At 40.8% G+C, this 24,199-nt stretch overlaps 2 protein-coding genes and 2 pseudogenes across 2 annotated transcripts; 3 read left to right on the top strand and 1 right to left on the bottom strand.

Moving 5' to 3' along the window:
• Positions 1 to 814: 814 nt before the first annotated feature.
• LOC114746284 (uncharacterized) lies at positions 815 to 3,866 on the bottom strand (annotated as a pseudogene).
• Positions 3,867 to 9,873: 6,007 nt separating this feature from the next.
• LOC114746285 (GDSL esterase/lipase LTL1-like) lies at positions 9,874 to 12,105 on the top strand (annotated as a pseudogene).
• Positions 12,106 to 14,850: 2,745 nt separating this feature from the next.
• LOC114746264 (GDSL esterase/lipase At5g33370-like) lies at positions 14,851 to 16,666 on the top strand. Its single transcript, XM_028934494.1, has 5 exons — positions 14,851 to 15,094; positions 15,184 to 15,311; positions 15,401 to 15,643; positions 16,030 to 16,285; positions 16,369 to 16,666. Exons 1-5 carry the CDS (start codon positions 14,851 to 14,853, stop codon positions 16,599 to 16,601), a joined length of 1,104 nt encoding a protein of 367 aa, XP_028790327.1. The 3' UTR covers positions 16,602 to 16,666.
• A 5,269-nt stretch (positions 16,667 to 21,935) lies between these two features.
• On the top strand, positions 21,936 to 23,908 carry LOC114746282 (GDSL esterase/lipase At5g33370-like). Its single transcript, XM_028934511.1, has 5 exons — positions 21,936 to 22,491; positions 22,568 to 22,695; positions 22,868 to 23,110; positions 23,206 to 23,458; positions 23,547 to 23,908. Exons 1-5 carry the CDS (start codon positions 22,257 to 22,259, stop codon positions 23,777 to 23,779), a joined length of 1,092 nt encoding a protein of 363 aa, XP_028790344.1. The 5' UTR covers positions 21,936 to 22,256; the 3' UTR covers positions 23,780 to 23,908.
• Positions 23,909 to 24,199: the final 291 nt, after the last annotated feature.

The following is a 24,199-nucleotide window of genomic DNA, read 5'->3' as shown; positions in this document are numbered from 1 at the left end:
ATGGTGCATCCATATCCCAGGCTAACAGAAATGTTATGTTTAACTGTTACTTTCCTGACTCAGCTTAAAGTTGACCCCAGATATTCTAAATGGTAGACATATGGACATTTGATATGTATTATTCTTACTCAAAATTGAATTTATTTCCTTCCTCTTCTTCTAAATAAATTGACTTTTGAGTAAGAATAATACACATCGGGTGCCCATGTGTTTACCATGTAGAATATCTGGGGTCAACTTTAAACTGAGTCAAGAAAGTAACAGTTAAACATAACATTTCTGTTAGCCTGGGATATTGACACACCATTTTAATTAGTTTAGGACACTAGATGCACCTAAAATTACTTTAGGCCACTGGACGCACCTGGGTAAATAGTTCAGGGTGCTGAGCGCACCTTAACCCTTGTTTTTTTTCTTTTATGCATTTAAAAAAGAACGGAATACGCATGGGCATCTATTCATCAGCTTTTCTGGTTGGGTAACTAGTCCGGACAAATTATTTTGGACAATAACAGAGAGTTTGCCTGTTTGTGCTATGTAGGTCTGAGATTCATAAGATGTAACATGGCATGTGGCTATACCTTTTGCAGTGCATTGTATGTATGCCAACTGGTAATACTGTAACAACAGCAAGGAATGTAGGGATGGCAAGTGAGCAGAAAGGGCAAGGGTAATGATCTCGTTGGCCGCCTTTGATTTTTCAACTTTTGGGCCCCCCCAAAAAAGGAAAAAAAAAAGCTACAAGAACGGCACGCCTTCGTTACGACCTGCGTCCTTCGAGGAAAACGCACACTGCTTTTGTAGTCGCACAAACTAAAGCAACGCATTCTAATTTAGAATAGAAAAGAAAGATGATATAATCAGCCGAGACATATGGATCATTCACAGAAATACAAAGTCGGTAAAATGAGTAGTTGGAATGACCCACGTTGATGAGGATGTGGATGATGATGGGAAAAAAATAATTACACTTTTGTGGCATTTGGATTTGGCCATATGCTACCCCCAAACTTGACCTCGCCTCAATTAGCTTTTGTACGAGGTAATGCTTCACAAGAGTCTGATTACAATAATGCAAATTCTTGCTGTTATTGACTAAGTTAAAAATTGTGGTTTTCCAATCCCTTCCAGCATGAACAAATTACCAAAAAAAAAGGTGGTGGAAGTGGCAGAAACTAACAAGAATGAAATGTATGATGAATGAATACGTACAATTGACGAGGAGTTGAGGGGATATATCTATATATATATATATCGGATCAAGGGCAGAGGGGATTGCGGCCGGGGCCACCGTAGTAGAAGTAAGTGCCCCAGTCGCTGCTGTAGGAGCTCTTGATATCGTAGCAGTTAGTGTTCTCCGCCAAGGTTTGGATGTTCTGGACGCCGCTGAGACTGTTATCGGTGTCCACTATCTCAAGGTTGCGAAAGTAGCTGGCCTTCCCAAAGCCGTCGGCGGGAAAGTTGCCGGAGCCCATCTGGGTGGAAGTGTGTTGGCCATTGGTTCGCGTGTTCACCACCTCCCCACCCCATTCCACCATCGTTGCGTGGTCCGCTAGGTGCGTGAATAGCTCTGCCGGCCAATACCCTACTAGTGTGTTGTCGCCGAAACTCATCCACCAATTTCCCACTTTCGGGTCCTATGTCACAAAAATCGTTCATGCATCAAGGTTTTTGTGTTTATATGACGAATAACAAGCAATATGAATGATGATGATGATGATGAGACCTTCCAGATGAGGATGGTAATATCGTACTGGTTGGAAGCGTAGGAGGACACGGGAGAAATGGCAGCTCCGATGGCTATCCTGCTATTGGTCTGCACAAAACCAGCGCACAGAAGGTTGTAGCACCCGGTCGCTTGGTACGAGTCACTCTGCACTTACGTAAAGTACACGACGCGATATTCAGTTAGTCGCATTATAGTTCTAAATATTACTATATATAAGGAAACACTAGAGATGGCGAGAGGGATCTGACCGTCCAATAAGTGAATAATCTGGGTCTGCTGTCACCATAAAGCTCCGGACTGACCTGTCTAGTGCAATAATCAAAGCGTCATAATAGAAAATGAAGTGGAGGGGTTTGAGGAAGGGAAAAAAGGGGAAGACAGAAAAGGAGGAGTAAAGAAATTTAAAAAAAAAAAAAATAGAGTACCTGCCATCCAGCTTCGATGCTGTTGAGATCGGTGCCGTCGAAGGATCCGGAGAGGACCCAGATCTGGGAGAGGCTGAACTCGTTCACCACCTGGATCGACGGGTCCCACACATTTATGGTCGCCTTTGCCCCGTACACCTCCTCCGATGTTCCCGTGTACGCTATAGCGTGCTGCACCCAAAACCCCATCTTCATTTCCTTCATCCCACTCCAGTCTCATTTTTCTAATATTAATTTCATCGTATTTCGCCTAGCTACTCTACATTAATATCCTCATTTTTTATTAAGTTCACCAAAAAAAAAATTCTGGGGAATGCAAGTGAAAACTCTGGACATAGTATTAGTTATAGTATATGCTTTGCACAGACTTGTATGAATCTAGCATTGTCACACTTAACTTATGCCAGGACTCAGCAGTACGCATTAATTAGTTATTGTAGAAATGCAAGTTCTAATCTGGGTGACGTGAAGATAAAAATTAAAAATGACATGTTGTGATGTGTAATTAATAAGGTACATGGGGGACAGGAAAGGACCTCGTGGCCGTTGCCGGAACAACATCAGGAGCGTCGGTACGGCGAGAGAGAGGATTGGGAAAGCGGCGGGGGTGTTTCTTGCCAAAATGGAACAAGGACTTGGCTCTCAACACATCATGCACTGTGCTCCTCCTTATGGGAATCGTCCCCTTTGGGCAGCGCGTCCCATTCCGATGCCACATTTGCGTTACCATCGTCTCTTCCTCCTCTGATCTTTCTCCCTCCACCTCTTCCTTCTTCCCCCTCGGCATCTTTGTCGGCGCCTTCTGTTACATTCCATACAATACATATTATTACATCTCTATTCACTTCGTTGTCCAGCAACAAAATCAAAACTAAAATGCAGATGAACATATATAAGTAGTCGCACCTGGATCTTGTGATCCTTTAGAAGCGGGTGATCTAGAGCCGGTTGTTTTCTTTTGTGAACGCAATCGATGACATCCCCATCGGGGCTCTGCAACAACGGCCTCATCCATAAGAGTAAACGAAGAATACTAGCCAAGGGAGGAAAAAGAAAACAAGTAATTGTTACATAAATATAGTATTACCTCTATGGTCAGGACAGGAGGCTTGTTAATCTTGCGCAGGTGCCGTTGAATCCTCTCCAGTCTGAGGCTACTAACTGGCCTGTACCTGGTGTAGTTTAGGGTGGCGGAAGCGTGCGACGCAGCGTGCAGAAGAACCGCCAAAAACAAAGGCCCGACAAGAAGACGACGATCGGAACACCTGATCCTCCTCGCAGCAGTACCCATATCTCTTTCAGTGCCAAGAAAGAAACTGGGCTTTTCTTCGAAGGAAGTTAAGAGCCGTAAACCATTAGTAGCAAAGCAAAGAGCACAGAGCAAATCTGACTTTCGCGGGCACTACCATGCCCAGACACCAACACCAAAGAAAAAGAAAGTCGGAAAAGGACTCGTGGAAAGGGAAAAGAAGGCCCCTCTCACTGATCTCTCTAGGAAAATATTAAATGAAGAGGAAGGGGAGGTGGGTGACGCTAATTAAGCGTGGGCTCAGAGGCGCTCTCGCACTTTCGCCATCAAGATCATGATTGCCAGCATTTGATTCATGTATTTGACGATGATGGATATTAATTCAAACATTTGTATGGGAGAGACACAAGTTGAGAGAAGCGACATGAAATTAAGGAAAAGGAGAAATCAAATCAAATGGATCCAGGGGGTATCCTGGCTTCAAAGCATTGTAAAAACGGAGATCCACCTAACCGGAACACCCACCCCCCCCCCCTTAATTGCACTCCTTCAATGTGTATCTGCCACCATACCCTTTGCCATTAATTTTTAGTTCTCCCGTAACAACCTCTCCCTCTTCTCTCTTCTCTCTTCTCTCTTCTTCTTTCGCTTCCTTTCCTTCGCAGTCTCTCCATCTTATCCCTTTGCTTCTCACCCTCCCGCTCAATCGCTCTGACCTTTTCCAAGCGCCACGTGGGGCTGCATTCATTGCCTATATTCTTTGCTGGTACAAAATCAAATTTTTTTAATCATTACGAGAGAGAGTCTTACAGTGAGACTGGAGAGAGTTTAATTAATTACGTTTCAAAACAGCAACAAGCATATCCTCAGAATTTGAAGGGAACATATAATTCAAGTTACACGGGCTGGGTGTGCATGCTTGTGTATGTCCTCAGAATTTCTTGCTGGCTACGGATCTAAATTCTACACTAGCCGGTTATAGCCCGCTATTAGTAGCTTTTGATTATGAAGGAGTAACTAACAGATACTTGGTTCAATTATCTTCAGTTAATGCAATTAGAAATAGTATAAAATTAGACGAAATCCACGGGAGGGTTTGGACTTTGAGAGAAGGAAGATATATTCAGTCAACGTATTGAGAATAGGGAGCTAGCAACTTGAAGCTGGGTGCTGAAAATTAGCGGCCTGTCCCCCTTGCATGTGCCCTTTGTAATTCAAAAATCATTTCATAGAATACAATGGCAAAGGTTTTGCGATGAGATGATTACTATTAATTTATGAAACTGGGTAGCTTCTATTCTTGAATCTGGAGTTGAATACAAAATTTTAGCTGTCAGAGTTAGACGGCGGGAAAGACTAGAATAGTGGGGTCCAAATTAATGCCCCTCAAGGCTGAGGCTTTAATTCCACCACCGCACATAAATCATCTTATTAGTATTATTAATTCTTGTTTCACAGTTGTATTCTCTGTGTATTCCATCGGATTAGACTGCGTCCTAGTTAAGTTAATTGGGAATCCGTTCATTTATTGCAGCATTTTGCTTCTTTTTTTTTTTTTTTGGTCCATCGTTTTTAGAAGACCTTGCGGCAGAATCCTCCATTCCTTCTGCCAACTTGCATCGGATTATCGCATTTAAAAAGTTTTTTTTATTTATACGATACTTGTCCTTTAAGATTATTGCACACAAATGAAAAAAGATAATAAACATATAATAGCATGATTCGCTTTATCAGATTGCCCCTCAATTAGTAATACCAATACTTGAGTACATCCAATTGCTTTATTACTCTAGGAACAAAACAGAAAAATGATACTCCTCCGATCCTTAATATAAGACCCATTTAACTAATTTGATTAGATTAAGGAAGTTAGGTAAGTTAGTTAATTATAAGAAATGTGACATATTTTTCCTAAAACACCAAAATATTCCTTTTTAACACCTCCTCTCCTTTTTTACTTGATTATGGTTGAGAGAGTATTCATAGGGTAATTTAGAGAAAATTAATAAATATGAGAAATGGGTCTTATATTTAGGACCAAAACCAACTCAATAATTAGGTCCTTATATTAAGGACCGGGGGAGTATTAAAGTAAAAAAAAAAAACCCTTTAATTTATCAATTACGTACAAACAAATTTAAAGAGTTTGCTGGTTGATTTTCCATTATATATATTATCTTACAATTTTGTTTCCCAAATTGATTAAGGGGGTGTTTGGATGAAGGCAAACCACGGTTTGAGAATAGCTTCTGGAGAATAGATTTTGGAGAGAATATATTTTGAAAGAATAGATTTTCTGAAAAAGTGATTCTGATAAAGTGAGAGTGTTTTGATAGTTGTTGTCAAAAGTGCTTTTTTATATGTAAAAATTACTAAAAAAAACATAAATTTAAATGATAATTACATATAAGATATATTTCATAATATATGTTTATTTGAAATAATAAATTTGTTAATAATATATATTTTGACAACATAATAAATAAGGCATAAATAATATAAATAAAAAATTAATAAGTATAAATATTAATAAAATAATTAAATATGTTTTTTTGTAAAATAATTTATTTTGCCATTGTGTACTCAAGAGACTGGTTCTGGCAAAACTTTGATAGCGATCATGCTTCTTCGAAGTTATGCATATCTTTTTCGCAAGCCTTCCTCTTTTGTCGCCGTATTTTTATATGTAAAAAATAGAATTGTTGCTTGTGCACTGTTGGAGCCTCTGACAACACCCATTTTTCTGTCTCAAAAGCCAACCCCCGCATGCTTGTTCTCAAGCCAAGGTTTTGCCAGAACTTGGTTTAAAAAAAAGAGGTGTTTAGCAAATTTTTTCCCAAATCATGGTTTGGGAAGCCAACCATGGTTTGGAAAAAAAAGCCAAACACCCGTAAGTAAGTGGATAGAGGGTGCGGGTGTAACGAAGCTTTTTTTGTCGGCAAAAATAGAAGAGAGGAAGAGGAAGCCGAGGGGGAAGGGGAAGGGAAGGGAAGGGAAGGAGCGCGGACGGCTGCTTGGCGTTCATCCATGAAATTCAAGCTTTGGCACATCCCCGCCGCAGCTCATTCTTCTTCGTCCGCCATCATATTATTACTTTTTGTTAAGGGCATCAGATTCATTTAATCCACCCTCCTTTTCTGTCATGTCATGTCATGTCATGTCATTATTGCCATCCAAATCCGATCTTAATTAATTTTCCCGTCTGAAGCAGTATCTTTCTAACCAATTATTACATACCAAACATCACTTCTTTCCTTTCTTCCCTCGCCATTCGTTGGATTCACTTTCTGTTGACCGTGAGGGCCCTTGGTCTTCTTGTAGCGTCCTTTCAGTTGGGCCAATTGATGTTCATTATTCACCGCTTATTACTAGCTTGCAGCAGCACTGGAGTTTTCTAAACAGAGAATTAATGATCATTTGGTGGGAGATCGCAGTTCATGAGACTTTGTCAGAGAGCCCCCCTCCCTATACAAGAGGAATTGTCACGGGGTTCGCTTTCTGCCTTTCTGGGATATTTAGCCTATATATGCTTGTCTTAAATTTAAATCGGAGTTTGCGTGAGAGAAAGAGGATCCACTTGTAAGTAATTGTGCATTGTGGAGTTAGAAGTGGGCTACGTACTTACGTAGAGAGATGATTGAGTGTGAAGTGTGAAGGAGCATGTGAAGCGGTTGGAGCTCAGAGCTGTCTTTGAAGGCAAGTTGGAGAGGGGAAAGGTGAATTAGGCGTCAAGCCTCAATCATCACCGTCAAGTGTCTACCCACCGACGGCCCTTAGTCATAACATCTATGTTCTGCAGAGGCCCATTTGTGCTGTTGGGCTTTCTGTTGCTCCCCACTGGAGGCCCGATTCTTTTAGCCTCATTGTGGTGCCCGCCTAATTAATTTAAGCTTTTCACTTCGCCTATCCATTATTCACCTGCCACTCCGTCATCCAGTTCAATTATTGTACATGTTACTTACCCCCTCCAAAAGGGAAAAAAGGGGCTGGCCTGGTACTGTTGGTTGTTGAATGATGTATTCGGCAGATTAGTTAGGAGCAAGGAAGCGAATGGGTTTGGGCCTTGAGGGCTGAGGCACCCCAATGGCCAGACTACATAAAACAATATGCTGGGGTTTTGCGTTCGGGATTATCTACACTGGTCTCTGAGATTCGTGTTAATCCCCACACAAATACTTCACACATGGATGCCTCACAGAAGCGGGATGGTTATAAATCGGTGATGATTCGATCGAACGAAGAAGCCGAGAAACGAAATAGGTAAATAATAATAAAAGTAAATGAAAATGCGGGTGTGAGAGAGAGATCATCGAATTGTGTTTCATGTATACAGCGTTGAGAGAGGCTTAGTTCACATGCAAGGGATTAAACTAGGTTAAAGAAAAGGCAGAAGGAGGCCCCAAGGGGCTGTTTATAATGTCATTTTCGGCGGACATGCCTATCGTCGTCAGCAACCTAAGATCTGTGACATGATATGACGCCGCCCAACTGGAAGCCATGGACTCATTAGTCCTTCACCAACGCTTATCAGAAACATAAAGCGTCAACGCATCATCACAACTCAGAGTAATTTATATATATATCTATGCATATGGCACATTAGAGACGTACGGTTTTAATTTCCGGCCAGATGGTCACCCTTATTCCAGGACTTGCATGCATGTTTCATTTCTCTTATATTGAATACTGCACGCACCACACCAGATTGGCGTGTGGACATCTAATTGATCTGTACTCTTATATCCCCATTGCTTAAATTAATGTGCATCGATCTTCTGTATATCCAGCTAGCAGTGTGGTAGTAGCTGCGTAGTAGTTCAAATTCACCCACCTCATTTACTTTCGTCACATGCCTTGCGAAATCTCCAGCCATTTGATGCGTCCCTCCGTATTTATGACAATGCAACCGTCCCTTTTCCAATCAATGCCATCCGTCAAGTTTAAACTTTAAACTAAAGGTGATCCATCTTATAATGACATTTTTAAAAAAATTATTATTATTAAAATTGTATGTTAAATTTTTAATTTAGACGATTTGGATCAAATTATGGATCATATAAATTTCATCACAGTGGCTGCTTATCGTTATGATGATGAGTACTAAATGTAAACCCTAAACTCCGTGAGTAATTAATTTAGTATTGAATTTTGTCGCGAAGTCATTAAATTATACTTGTAAGCTTGTAGGAGCAGTATATTATTGTCATTGTTTGGGGCTTCCGTTTCTGCAGATTGAAAGCGAGAAAGGGGATGGTGGACGACCAATCAACTCTTTCGGAGAGCGAGTGCTTTAATCGCAACTGAGCTTATAAGCAGCTTTTTTTTTTTTTTTAGTTTGGTTTACTATAAGCAGCTTTTATACGATGCGTATTTTCAGCTGACCTTAATAGGAAGGAAAATAAACTAATGGCTGGTTAGGATATTAACGGGACTTCCTTTTCGTTCGAAAAAAGAGGGGGGAGGACACGTCGAAAGTACTAAGAAATAGCACTTCTGCGTGCATCTAAGGTCACTGGTGACTCTGCCCTGATCAGCTAAGATTCCATCTGTTTATGTACACTTAAAGTTTTGCGCGGCGTATATAGATCTGCTTGAAGCTTCTACTTGTGAATAAAAGTAGTTTGGTATGTGGAGAGTAGTTTAGATATCAACAACAACATCTAAACCAATAAGGAAAGAAAAGTATAGAAGCGAGGGCGATTATGGTAGTATGTTATGCATCCTTGTCCGCCTAAAAAACGCCGACATACGTGAATCGTGAGGAGGCCTACTAATTACTCCCTCCGTTCTTTATTATAAGAGACAAATAACCGAAGTACGTTGATAAAAAAAACAGTTAAAATTAGTTAATAACAATTAATGTGTAAAAAGTATAATTTTTTTCAAAATGCCCTCATTAATAAGGAGAGAGAGCATGAGAGAGAATAATTAATTATTAAAAGAAAGAGAAGTGGGAGGGAGGGAAGTGTGAGTTGGAGATAATAAATATGGGTAAAATAGTAAATCTCACACAAAAAAGTAGAGACCACTTGTAAGTGTCTCTATATATAGGAACATACCATAAGCATCAAATGTCTCTTATAATAAGGAACGGAGGGAGTAGTAATTACAGTGTCCGGAGGGGAGCATGCATGCTGGCGCAAATGAAAAAGACAGCTCATTCAACCCTCTTCAATGCTCTATTATTTCATACTGTTTCGGGATGCTAGCTCCCCACTGATTATGACATAATTGCACTCCACGTACGCTTACAATCACAGTAGCAATCCATAATCAAGCTTGCATTGACCAAATCTAATGAATTCAATATTCACACTAATATTAATCACTCCCTCCCTCCCTTTTATATCGTAAGACGTGACTGGGGTGGGCGGGCAAAAGGGGTAGGCCGAGTTATTAAATTGAAACCCCAGCGACAGATTTATATACAGGAGTGGAGTACTGCTGCTTCTGATACTCAGTGATTGGCGCGCCAGAGTTTAGGTGGGGTTGTTGCGTGTATTTAGCACTATAACTGGTTCAAAACGTTCGCGAACGGGCACAGTGATCGAGTCGCCATGGAGAAGAAGGGATGGTGGGGTTTGTATTTTAATGTGCGCCATCGTGAGCTGGAGCAGTGTTGCTCCGCAAGCGGGGGGTCGAGCCTTTTTCGTGTTCGGAGATTCACTGGTGGACAATGGCAACAACAATTACCTGGCCACCACCGCCCCGCGCCGACTCATATCCTTACGGCATCGATTCTCCCTCTCACAGAGCCACCGGCCGTTTCTCCCATGGCCTCAACATCCCCGACATCATCAGTAGCTTCACTCCACTGCTTCTGTCATCACCCTGTCTTTATATCTACGTGCGTGCACGTACGCTGACCATCATCCCCTATATATCATGCAGGTGAGAAAATTGGATCCGAACCCACGCTGCCGTATTTGAGTCCGGAGCTCAACGGAGAGGCGCTCCTCGTCGGTGCTAACTTTGCTTCTGCGGGAATAGGAATTCTGAACGACACTGGAATTCAGTTTGTAAGGCCTCATCTAATGATATATTTAATCGCGTTGGTACGTGTGCGTTTTAGGAAGCTAGGAAAAGAGAGTGATGATTAAATGTGGGAAACGGGTGCAGATAAACATAATCAGAATCGGGCGACAGTTGCAGCTGTTCGAACAGTACCAGCAGCGGGTGAGCGCACTGATCGGAGAGGAGCAGACGGGACGACTGGTGAACGAAGCGCTGGTACTCATAACACTGGGCGGCAATGATTTCGCGTCAACAACTATTACCTGGTGCCCTTCTCCGCCAGATCTCGCCAATTTGCCCTCCCCGATTATGTCGTCTACCTCATTTCCGAGTATCGCAAGATTCTCGCGGTACGCTTTCTCTGCCAAGTTTCTGCTTCTGGTTCATTGATGTTATTAGCGCATATGTTTACTGTTATTTGCCAGCGAACACATAGTATGGAGGGTAAAATCCAAAACCAAAAAGGAAAAACAATGAAAATGGAAAGGAATATGAAATAGTATGCAGGTAGGAGCAGGGTAGAAAGGTGAAGGTACTAGCTAGGTAGGGGAGATGGTGAACCAGAGAATTTAATTAATTAATAAAAGGGAATGAATGAATGCAGCAGCTGTATGAGCTGGGAGCGAGAAGAGGCTGGTGACGGGGACGGGGACACAATAGGGTGCGTGCCGGAGAGTTGGCGCAGCACAGCAGGAACGGAGAGTGCTACGCAGAACTGCAGAGGGCGGCAGATTTGTTTAATCCACAGCTCGTCCAACTGCTCGCCCAGCTCAACTCTGAAATTGGCTCCGACGTCTTCATCTCCGCTAATGCCTTCGCCATGCACATGGACTACATCACTGATCCTCAGGCTTACGGTAATATTTTTATTATTTTTAACTCACTCATCATGTGCATGCCCCTATCTTTAATTTGTGAGGTGCACGTGGGCGGTTCAGTAAAATTTACATTCATTAATTAATTAGTACTACTCCCGTTCCGTCAACTATGTATGTATGTATGTATGTACGTACGTACATACATATCATCTGCTGTTTCACAATGAATTCCAGGCGTTAGTGGGGGTGGGGCCGGCAGGGGACCATACGCTTACGTACCACGCTCCCAGTAAATGCATGTCTGTCTGTACGTCGTTTATTTGTTCTAGTATTACGGGTGACAGAGAGTTAGGTGCGACTCCGATATTCACCGGTAACTGCATTTAACATGCGCCGTGTAGCATTACGTACGATTAACCCCAAGGCCCCAACGGCTTGCTTGTTTTGAAAAGAATGGAAACATGTGTGTGCAGGATTTGTGACGTCCAAGGTGGCGTGCTGTGGTCAAGGACCTATAATGGGATAGGGCTGTGCACTCCGGCGTCGAACCTGTGCCCAAACAGGAGACATATTTGCATTCTGGGATCCCTTTCATCCCAGCGCGAGAGGGCAACCGCCTCATCGTGGACAGATTCATGACCGGATCCACCCAATATATGAACCCCATGAACCTCAGCACCATCTTGGCTCTGGATTCCAGGACCTAGTTAAGCTGGCTGGCTTCTGCATGCCCTTTATTTATTCCTATATATATATACATCACCGTGCTTCCTCTACTCTTATATTGTATTCCTTCACTTGGCTGGGTGACATGTCTCTGCGTACTTTCTCCTCCCCTGATTCTTCCCATTAATTAATCATGGCAATGCGTCTAGAATCAACTAAATATTACAATTTACAAACAAACATTTCCTACAAATACGACAAACGGTTCACATACAAAAGATATGTTACTTCTTCATCCAAAAGAGAAAAGAAAGATATGTTACTCCCTAAAGAATATTCTGATGCCCAACAATGATATACCATTCAAGCCACGATTTTTTTAAAAAGAATTATCATACGAGCCTTTATAAATTATAATTATATTTTACTGTGAAAAAATAGTGACATATTAGGATATGCGCCTATAATGAAATACGCGAAGGGAATCTATTTAATAATGAAATTCCCGTTCAAACGAGTCAATGCGGATCGCTTGGTGCGGGCAGCAGGGCATTATTTAATTTATGGGACGAAGCCCACCTCAAAGTGATGATAGAGTTCGGCCCTTAAGAAAGTGTACATATGAGAAGAGAGGTGGCCCAGACTGACTGAGCCACTTGTTCGGGCCTTAAACACGCCTCCTCGCATTGACTTATTCTCAATGGTCAATACACCAACGCAACGTGTGTCCGAAGCTTCTCTTTTTCCTCCTCCCCGGTCCTCCGTCGTGTCGGAGAGCATGGGCCCCCAAACAGGAGATGCAATTTTTACACTTGATTTTATTAGGAAAACTTAGTTTCATCCGTCATCCTGCTCTTGTATGTAAAATACGGAATTGGTGGGTTTGGACCTGCCCGGGAGCGCATCGAAAGGGACATGCGGTGAAGTCGTGAGACGGGGCCGTTGACCGTTTCACTATGAAACTCTTTTATTGGAGCGCACAATTTTAAAAGGGGTCTGAGCGCAGCTTGAGCAGGCCATATCGTCTGAGTTTTTTTCTTTTTTCCCGGTCAAATGGAGATGGAAAGGCAAAGGGAGCGAAAGATAGGAAGCAAAACTTGCACAGGCAGTCAAGTTTTAAGCCAAAACTGCGCTTGGTACACGAGGAATAAAAAATCATAAACTCTCCGGCATGACCTGAATATCCTTTACGTAAATACTCCAAAAATTAGTGCATCGACGCTGTATTGATATAGAATAAAAGGCTAATATTTTGTCCTAAGAATTGGATCGATGTTTAGTTCAATGAGGCCAGTAAACATATATACAATTAAATTAACCGCAGAGACAGCATTTTCTGAGAGGCTGAGATATGAAGCCCCGATGTATAGCTGGTGCGTACGTGTGTGGCTGTGGACCTGTTATTTGTGAAGGCTGCAGCTTTGGGGGTGAAGGCTGCAGCTTTGGGGCTCAGGAGAGATGGAAATGAGAGTGAACGGAACTGGAAATGGAGGGCAGCCGCATGTGAGCGTGCAATTAACTGCCAACCCTAACCCCACCTCACTTCATCACTTCCACATGCCCTCCAATCGCTTAACTCGTTCCCTTTTACCCCGGTCACCCAACTATTCCGATCCCCTCCATCTATCCTTTCTTAATAATATTTTTTAACCCACACCAAGGTATTATTAGAGTGACCACGTACAGCCCCTCCCTATCATTGCTCATATAAATTAATAGACCCAAAATACCTGCACCATGCAACACTATATATATTCTCTCTTCTAATCCTAGTTTATTTTGTTTTCGCTCAGTTCCATATATATTTCAATCCGTTTTGAATTTGTAACCGCGGTTTTCTTCCCTCAGGGTCATTATTTATGCTTTGTACTTTTAAAAAAACAAAGCCAAAACAATATTATTCTGGAAAATTACGCCGACCAAACTCCGGGGGCCTTTTCTGAATGAAAAATTTTCCCTTCTCCCCTTCTTTTTTGCGTGTTGCCTCATTAATTATTTTTAATGATATCACCAGGGCGGGAATGTTAATTATTTGAACTCAGCAACCATCTATCGTCCGTCGCTGATCAATATTAATGAGTGCCCAAATTACCTGACTGGCTGCTGCTAGCGGACGATAATAATGGAAGCTGATCATAATTAGCCATTAATGTGATTGTGATCGGGGTGTATTAAGAACATCCTGATGAGACTGTGAGTCGGGCGAAGATCGATGAACAGGCGTGGTAGTACAGTGATGTCATGTTCTCAAGTCGACAATGCAGCAATCTACTTTTAGAAATGGTCGATCGGCTTGAAATTAAACATCAAAGCTGGAAGAGCAATTCTGCCGGAACGTAGTTTTGAAGTTTGATACTCACCCTTTGACGTATTAATTTCTCACCTACTCTCCCACACAAGAGTGAAGCATATCAAGTGCGTCGGATGCCCCTTTGCTGCATGCAAAATATATACAGAGAGAGAGAGAGAGAGATGCAAGGTGGTGGTAAATTTTAAAATAAATAAATATATTTTTAGTATTTGCTTGTGATAACGCTCTTGATCCAGGATGAGTGGCGAAGACTATATATGTACACTGTTTTATTACCGGGCTGTAAGGAGGACGGCCGGTAATAAGTGAGAGTGGGGTTGACGTAGCCCTACATTTTGATGCGAAGAATGAAATGTTTAACGAGAGAGGAAAAAGGTACGATAAGGAACTGGGCAGAGCAATTACTCGAGGGTACATATATAGACGGCTTGATTCGGCGGCTGCTTTAAAGCTGGAGTGAGTGGTGGTAGAAGAAGACATTAATGATCGTGGCTCACAGAGATCAACACCAACGCAGGCCAGACTTTATATAAAGCCACACACCCGTTGATTGCCAATCCATTACAAAGTACGAGTAAATATTAGTGTGAGCGATCCCACGTATGTACGTGCATTGTTATAGAGAAATTAAAGGTAAAATGGCTGGGTGTTGGGTGTTTGGTTATTATTGTGCAATAGCAAGCTTGGTGGTAGCAGCGAGTTCAGTCTGTGCACAGCCAAAGCGGGCTTTCTTTGTATTTGGGGACTCCCTGGTAGATAGCGGCAACAATGATTACCTGGCGACCACTGCACGCGCAGACGCTCCCCCCTACGGCATTGACTACCCAACTCGCAGACCCACTGGCCGTTTCTCTAATGGCCTTAACATCCCCGACTTAATCAGTACACATCGCTCTGATACTCAAACAGTTTCAGTTCATGCTTAGTTTTGGTGTTTATATGTATATAAAATGTAGGAGTTGATCATGCAGGTGAGCAGCTTGGCTTAGAGCCCACTCTCCCATATTTGAACCCTCAACTAACTGGAGAGAAGCTGCTGGTTGGCGCGAATTTTGCGTCCGCCGGCATCGGGATTCTCAATGACACCGGATTTCAGTTTGTGAGTGATTAATTATGCGTGCATTTTCCATTATGCGGTTTCTAGGGACGTGATGAGGTTAATATGCGTGTGCTGTATATTTGTGGCAGCTGCATATCATCCACATCTACAAGCAGCTGAAGCTTTTTGAACATTACCAGCAAAGGCTGGGCGCACATCTTGGCGCAGAAGGAGCCCGTCGACTAGTAAACGGAGCACTCGTGCTTATCACTCTCGGCGGCAACGATTTCGTCAACAATTACTATTTGGTTCCCTACTCTGCAAGATCTCGCCAATTTTCTCTCCCAGATTACGTTCGCTATCTCGTTTCTGAGTACCGCAAAATTCTCAGGGTGGGTATTCTCTCCCTTATTATTTGGGCTAAGATTCCTGTTGTATGTATATATATAAATGCCAAACAAATACGTGACTGCGTGTAATCATACATGCCGATTGCGTGACTTAGAAGGTGGTGGCCATGCAAAGTGACCACTGACATGGACGTTGGGTAGGGTCGGTGTGGAATGCCAAGGCTCGTCCGTGCAAGTCACCAGTGGACCTTATTAAATGCGCTTTTTTTTTTTTTGCTTTGAGACGCATTCATTTAATTAAGTATGCGTTAATATAATCAGCTCTCCCTCGCTTGCTTGCTCTTTAGCATGGTACACAACGGATATTAAACAAGTAGCTGGTTGTTGTTTTGTACTGTAATTGAATTGTTTTGCGCAACTTGGTCAAGGCAGAGACTATACGATTGGGAGGAAGGAGGGTGATCGTAACGGGAACGGGACCGATGGGATGCGTTCCTGCAGAATTAGCCTTGAGGGGCAGAAATGGGGACTGCGCCGAGGAACTCCAGAGAGCGGCGTCGTTATTTAATCCCCAGCTGGTTGACATGATCTCGGGCCTCAACCAGGAGGTTGGTGCTGACGTCTTCGTGGCGGCAAATGCCTATCAAATGCACATGGACTTCATTACCAATCCTCAAGCTTATGGTACGTACGTGCTCCGTAGTGTACACGTGTCAGTATAACTTGTGTTTCGGTCAACTTGTTCTGAGCACGGATCGGGCCTGCAGGATTCGTAACGTCCAAGATAGCGTGCTGTGGCCAGGGCCCATACAATGGGGTTGGACTGTGCACACCGCTTTCAAACCTGTGCCCCGACAGAGACCTCTACGCCTTTTGGGACTCCTTCCATCCATCGGAGAAAGCCAGCAGAATTATAGTCCGCCAGATTCTCGCAGGCTCCACTCAGTACATGCACCCCATGAATCTCAGCACCATCATGGCCCTCGATTCCAGGACCTGAATTATTCCTTATTTTCTGCCCTGTTTTTATTTACGCCTCGCTACGTACGTTTCTCCGCATAATTCCTGTGTTTCCATCTCTTGTAGTAATAAATTGTTCTGGGTTAAACGGATACATCCGTGGTGCCATTATAATTTACACTAGTTTGTTCTTTCAAATTTGTTGTCAGTCAGGTGAAGATCAGTTTCCGTATATATAAAGCTTTAATTCATTTTGTTTTTCATATTTATCTATTTTTTTTCATAGTAATTCTTATAATAATGATAATTTTAGTCAATAATATTTGATTAGTAATTATATTTTAGAAAAAGACAATATCTATTTATTACAAATAGCCAGCAACTAGTTTTTTTAAGGAAAAAAGACAGTAAAATACCCTTAAAATTACTAAATAACATATCAGGATAGGTGAATTTCAAAATCTTAATTCATGCCTCAGGTACTATTTTGGAATTTTTAATATTGTAAACTGACAACATTGTCTTTAATACCAGTGACTACTTCCATGTAACTATTTTTGAGGCCTAAAAGGCCTTTGTGTAATTTTACAAGATTTAAAAATTTCAAAAAAAATACGTAGGGTCTGAATTGAGATTTTAAAATCCAGATACCCTCATTTGTCATTTAGTATTTTTGAGAGTATTTTAGTGTCTTTTTTCCTTTTATTAATCTACTTAAATTAGTTAATTAACTATTATATTAAGGACCGGAAGTACTACTATGTATTGTATATATTAAATCATAAAGGGATAAGGTGCATCCAGTACTCTAAATTATTTTATGGTGCATACAACATCTTGAAGTATCTTTTTAGGTATGTCTAGCACTTTAAAGTATTTTTTTAAAGATACATCCAGCTCTCAAAATAGTTTTTTGTGTGTCCAACACGAAAAAAAAAAAAAACTTGTGCGTATCTAAAAAATCGATTTTCTCCCTCCTCCTATATTCGTCTGCGTGATCCATTGCCTCTATCATTTCCACCATGTTCTTCCAATCTTCCATCACTGTCGCTGTTGCTGTTGCCGTCACCATCGCCTCATCCTCTTCATTCTTATTTGTGAGTTTTTCACCTCCATTCTTTCTGTGGATTTTGCAGTTTTTGTGGTTTGATATGATTATTTTCTTTAGTTAAAAATAAGATGCTTAATCTGAGTTTAAAGAGATCTGATTTTTAGCAGATTTGAGTTTTTGATTTTATCAGATCTGAGTCTTTGATTTTACCTTTATTAAATCTTAGTTACTTCGATCTGGTGGCCGAAGGTGAAGCTAAGTGACGCTATGAATGCAGGAAAGAATCTATATTTACTCCATCAAAATGCTTTTAACTGGCGAGAGATTTCATTTGAGGTTTTGTTCTCCTGTTCCCTCCTGATCAGTAAGACGAAACGTAGCTTAAAGGAATAAAAAATTTTCACATATCACGGCGGTTCTTAAACCGCCGTGAAAAGCTTATTTTAACCGCCGTTAAATGTATTTTTTGTAGTAGTGCTTCCATATAACTATTGACTACTTTTGTTTTCAAAATTCCGATGACTACTTTTGTATAGCTATTAACTACACAAAAGTAGTAAATCGCATTACTGGAGTAGTCAGTAGCTTAACAATAGTAGTTTTCGGAACTCCAGTGGTCGGTCGCCTAAGTTCCGGTGGTTGGTCGCCGACGTTAGAACTCCGGTGGCCGGAATTGCTGAGTGGGTAATATTTTAAAAAAAAGGTTAAAAAAATAGTAAAAGGCCTTTGTGTAATTTTATAAGATTTAAAAATTCTAAAGAAGTACCTGGGGTCTAAATTGAGATTTTAAAATTCAGATACCCTCATTTGTCATTTAGTATTTTTGAGAGTATTTTGGTGTCTTTTTCCCTTTTCTGAATCTACTTAAATTAATTAATTAACTTTATATTAAGGACTGAAAGTATTACTGTGTATTGTATATATTAAATCATAAATTGACTAGTACCCTAAATTATTTTATGGTGCATACAGCACCTTGAAATATCTTTTTAGGTGTGTCTAGCATTTTAAAGTATTTTTTTAAGGTACATCCAGCCCTCAGAAATATTTTTTTGTGCATCCAACACGAAGGCAAAAAAAAGACTTCAAAGTCTTGTACGTATCTAAAAAATATTTTAAGATACTAAATGTAAAAAAAAAAATCAAGATAAATGTATTTTAACCTAATTATTAATAATAAGCAGGGCCCAGACGGCCCCTTCCTTTTGGGAATAAGGAAGGCAAGCAAAGAAAGGCCCTTTGCTTAGTCGTCAACAGAGTAACGTTCCTCTCCCGACAGGCAAAAAACCCCAGTGGTCGGAAGTGAAAGGGGAAGGAATAAGTTTAGACAGTACGAGGAGGGAGGTCAAACCCGACAACCTCTTCGCAGAAAACAGTTTAGGACATACATTGAATAAAAATTATTTAAGCATTCCCATAATATTTCAAACATAGTTTTAAAGTTTATTTATTTACTCAATTCCATTATCATTCCCATAAAATTTATTTTGTGCATCAAACAGGGCCTAAAATTTGAAAACCGGCCCCCATAAAGGCTCTGCCACAATATATGACATTATGTCATCGGCACGCTCCCCTACTTCTAAATACAATCCACGCATCTCAAATTGTCGCATGTTTAAATTGAAAAGCACCGGACATGGCAAATTACAATTTCAATAAAATGTTTTCTTAAAAATATTTTAAAATATTATGTTCATATTTTTTCGAATAATTTGTCTGTCTTATACATTAATATATATAATCTAATAATTCTCATAAATATTTTAAATAAATCATGTTATGTGTTTTATAATTAAGTTTTTTTTTAATTTATTCATTTTTTGAAATTAATTAGCTGTGCTTTTTGCTAAGGACCAAAGGTGATAGTATAAATGGTGGTGTGCCGCTGTCTATGACTATTTCTTTTTTTACTTTCTTATATAATAGAATTGGCTTTTTCATGGAAAAAAAATTATGCGTGATGAAGCTGGTTTTTTCCCTGAGAAATACCCCCTTTTTTGGTCTTTTGGCGTTTTTTTGGGGTGGGGGGGGGTGTTGGTCTTGACCAGGCATGTGAAGGACAAGAGGCGGGGCACAGGCGGCGTAGGAACAGGACCGAGATTAAATTCTGGGACTGAATCTCGTTTGGTCGCATTAATTGGGCCTCCCAATGCGTTGTACCCCCCTCCCTACTTCTCCCCAGACATGCTATCCTTACACATGCTACATTTGATTTTCAATATAAAAATTAGTTTGATATTTAATCTGTTTATAAATATAAAAATTTATTTTATTTTATTTTTCATAGTTATCTATATTTTTTTCAGAATAATCCTTATAGTGGTTGCATGTGTTAAGTATTTCCATAAAAATATAATTTTGACACACATTATTAGCAAGAGCACTTTATAAAAAATAGCACCTATTTAATACACATAATTAACTTAATTAATTTTTTGATATACTCAAGTTAGTTAACTAACTCTTATATTAAGGATAATGAGTAATATTAAATAGCATAGATCAACAGGAGTGGATCTAGTAGAAAGGTTGGTCTCTCGCAATGTAATAAGTTAGAGTTTGAATCCTTATTAAGAGAAGTGTCTACATTCAGTATCTGACAGTATCTCGAATATGATTGTTTTTAATAAAAAAAATAGCTGCACTTATAAAGAAATAGCATATGCTCTTCTCTTTTTCTCGGTCACAGATCAAATTACATTCTTTTATTGGAAAAACCATCATTCTGGTTCTTATTACAAGTCTCTTGCAAGTAAAGAACAATCGGTGTCCAAGAAGTATAAGTCATTATTAATGACTTTTTTAAAATTTTAACTCTATTTAATTTGTGTTGGAAAGAGATAGATGAAGTAGATAAATGTAAGAATGATTTGTAAATATAGAGATAAAAAAATAATTTGAGACATATTTGATGACTCAACCGTAAATGAGTTACTAAGTAATTTATACACAAAGACAAGAGTGACCCTCTTTTTCCTTGACGTAACTAAACGGAGCAATGAATGATGGGTTAAACATACGAAACGTGCTGTTGAGGATGCGATGAGGTGTGCTCCAAGTCACATGCGTCGGGATGGGGAATTAATTAACGGTAAATTTTATTTCAGATCATAGCACGTAAATTTAATTAATTGGCAGTGAAAGTTAGCTGAGGAAAAGTGCGAGAATGAGATTAATCAACGGTTGGAAGGTCCAAATCATGAGCCGTTTTTGCAGCCAACTTTTATGTTATATATGGGACATAGGTGTGGAGTGGTTAGCATAGGGACAATATTCCACGCGATCGCAGTCTTCACAAAAAGCCTTGCAGAACGGGTTTGCTTACCTAACATACATACACTGTACTATTACGCAGGCTGCAAATTAAATTTAGTGAGAAAATTGTTATAAAAATGCACATTTTCCTTGTGCACTGGAATTTGTTATGGATACCATATCATTTAACAATAACACAAATTTGTACATATTTCCGGTGAGCTTCTTCTCTAAATTAAACTGCAACATGCAAGTAATTAACGTCGCGGTTAATTCATCGACTTCCCCAAAATTTACAAGGGTGAATATATAATTTGATAAACATGTTTAAAGAGAAAAACACATATATGAACCGTGATAGACATTGCTCCCAAGCGTGTACATGTATATTGTTCTAACTTACTTCACAGAGTTTGGATGTAGTTTTCAAATTGAAGTGTAAAACAGGGAAATAGCTCAGATGAGAAATAAGTGTATAAATAAAACCCTGCAGGGAAGACAAATATATATATATATATCATGCGCACACACTATATCTCAATGACACGCTGCTCTCTGTCAAAATATCTCACAAAATTAAAAATTATATTCTATGGATTTAAAATTGCAGTTTCCAGCGCCTAGGCAGATAGCAAAGCAAGCGCAAGAACCCTGTCCGTGTTCGTGGTACCATAACGATGCACGCTCTGCTTTCATATGCCGTTTGCTGCATGTATATTCATTTTTAAACTCCTTCTCTCTCTTTTAACTCTCCCCTAAAAACTGCTACTACGTCCAAACATCCCGGACTTTCATGTGCAGTAATGTGGCTCTAATATATATTGACTCATGTCAAGAGACAAAGTTATATAATGAGTCCATCTTATTCATGTGCAGTATACTGCTGATGTATGCATCTATAAGAATATATCCAAGTGTCTGTGGCTGCAGCTGGCTAACGAAAGTGTGGGGGGACAGAGTAAAAGAATGGCGGTTCCGACATGGGACAAAAGAAAAAAAACACAGCAGGAGACGATGTCAGGAGGAAGAAGGAAGTTGATATCTATGTGTGATGGGCAGTGTTTGAACGAGGCGGGACAACAGACGGAGAATGAAAGCTTCCTTTTGAAGGATGGTAATCCAATTAAGAAGGCTGTACAAGCACCGGCATTCTCAGGCATAGGCTTCTCGCAATTTAAATGTCAATAGGCAACCACCTATACTAATTGATTATGTGCTGTTACTAGCTAGCAACGTGGACCAGTCGCGTCTACACATACAATGACACAACCAGTTGGCACACTATATAACACCTATAATTGCCATTGTTGAGGAAAGCATCGATAAAGTTTGGTCTGGGATATATCAGATATCACGCCCCCGCACTCCCTCTTAATTCCCTGATCCATGGCTACCTCTCTGGCTTTGATGGTCCTGGGCGTAGTCATGGCATTGGCAGCAGGTGGGGCAGAAGGAGCCCCCAGGGCTTTCTTTGTGTTTGGCGATTCGCTGGTTGACAATGGCAATAACAATTACTTGGCAACCTCAGCTCGGGCTGACACTCCTCCTTACGGCATCGACTACCCCACTCGCACACCCACTGGCCGTTTCTCTAATGGCTACAACATTCCTGACTTCATCAGTAACAGCCCGATCCTTTTTTGCGCCTGTGTCCCAACGCATTGCTTATATGTGACTAATTAACTTGCCTCCCGCAGGTCAAGAACTTGGCTCAGAATCCACCCTGCCATATTTAAGTCCTGAGCTCACCGGACGAAGATTGCTTGTTGGCGCCAACTTTGCCTCTGCCGGCATTGGAATTCTCAACGACACCGGAATCCAATTTGTACGTTGCACCATCGTGATAGTATTTTAGAATCACAGCACTCAGTTCTCTACCAACCATATACATGACGCACCATCTGGCGTTGTCAGGATAAATACACATATATAGCTTAATACCTGAGTTAATTACTTGAATGGCATGCGTTCTGAAGAAAAGTAAGCAAATTTTGCAGGTTAACATAATCAGAATATACAGGCAGCTAGAGTACTTTGAAGAATACCAGCAAAGGGTGCGTGCTCTGATCGGAGCTGCGAGGACGAAGCGATTAGTGAATGGAGCACTAGTGCTCATCACTCTCGGAGGCAATGACTTTGTGAATAACTACTACTTGGTGCCTTTCTCAGCCAGATCCCGCCAGTTCGCTTTACCAGAGTACGTCAAATATTTGATCTCCGAGTACGAGAAGATTTTACGGGTGAGCTTCCAAATCTGATGCATGCAAGCTCTCTCTGTTTTTTTTTTTTTTGGGGGGGTGCATTGATAAAATTGTGGATACGTGCGCGATTTCAGAGACTACATGATATTGGAGCTCGAAGAGTGCTGGTGACGGGAACTGGTCCATTGGGGTGCGTACCGGCAGAGTTGGCGCAGCGGAGCAGAAACGGGGAATGCTCAGCACAGTTGCAGCGAGCAGCGTCCCTGTTCAACCCACGGCTGGTGCAGATGCTGGGTCGACTCAACCGCGAAATTGGCTCTCAGGTCTTCATCGGGGTCAACACACGGCAAATGCACCTTGATTTCATCTCTAACCCTCAGGCATTCGGTAAGAAGAAACCTTAATTAAAGACCAAATGTGTTCATGAATTAAAATGATGCGTTGAGGTTTGATTTACTTTGTCGCTTGGGAGCAGGATTTGTAACCTCAAAGGTGGCGTGCTGTGGTCAAGGACCGTATAATGGCCTCGGATTGTGCACGGTAGCATCTAACTTGTGCCCAGACCGTGATGCGTACGCATTTTGGGACCCATTCCATCCTTCCGAGAGAGCCAACAAGTTGATTGTCCAACAGATCATGTCAGGCAGCAGCAAATATATGCACCCCATGAATCTCAGCACCATTTTGGCCCTCCATTCCTCCAACTAATTATTCGTCTATTTCGCCTTCCTTTATTCTACTATTGCCGTGGCTTTTAATTTGTTTGATCGTGTGGGAGGGTCTGAGAGCTCCTTGTGTGCCCTCTCGTCTTATTTGCAGTTGCTTCTGTCATCATCTCCCTGTTGGAACATGTCTCCCCTTCCCTGTGTTTGGAGCCCAGGCTCTTCCCAGATTATTATACGGATATACTCCCTTTCTTATTATAAGAGACATTTGATGCTTATGGCATGTTCCTATATATAAGAGACACTTAAAAGTTGTCTCTACTTTTTTGTGTTGATTTCCTATTTTACCCATATTTATTGTTTCCAACTTACACTCTCTCTCCTTTCCACTTCTCTTTCTTTTAATAAATTACCATTGTCTCTCTCTTCTTATCAATGAGGGCATTTTTGAAAAAAAATTATA

The sequence above is a fragment of the Neltuma alba genome, unplaced genomic scaffold (genome assembly GCF_004799145.2).
Source record: "Neltuma alba isolate B1F8T4 unplaced genomic scaffold, ASM479914v2 tig00004928_pilon, whole genome shotgun sequence".
NCBI lineage: Eukaryota > Viridiplantae > Streptophyta > Magnoliopsida > Fabales > Fabaceae > Neltuma > Neltuma alba.
This window is presented reverse-complemented; position numbering and strand designations above follow the sequence as displayed.

Bases quoted from the DNA above. Each gene is read 5' to 3' on its own strand.
- LOC114746264 (XM_028934494.1), top strand. From the start codon at position 14,851: ATGGCTGGGTGTTGGGTGTTTGGTTATTATTGTGCAATAGCAAGCTTG. The intron at 15,095-15,183 runs GTACACATCGCT...TTGATCATGCAG, and splicing joins TAACATCCCCGACTTAATCA to GTGAGCAGCTTGGCTTAGAG. The intron at 15,312-15,400 runs GTGAGTGATTAA...TATTTGTGGCAG, and splicing joins ATGACACCGGATTTCAGTTT to CTGCATATCATCCACATCTA.
- LOC114746282 (XM_028934511.1), top strand. From the start codon at position 22,257: ATGGCTACCTCTCTGGCTTTGATGGTCCTGGGCGTAGTCATGGCATTG. The intron at 22,492-22,567 runs GTAACAGCCCGA...TGCCTCCCGCAG, and splicing joins CAACATTCCTGACTTCATCA to GTCAAGAACTTGGCTCAGAA. The intron at 23,111-23,205 runs GTGAGCTTCCAA...GCGCGATTTCAG, and splicing joins AGTACGAGAAGATTTTACGG to AGACTACATGATATTGGAGC.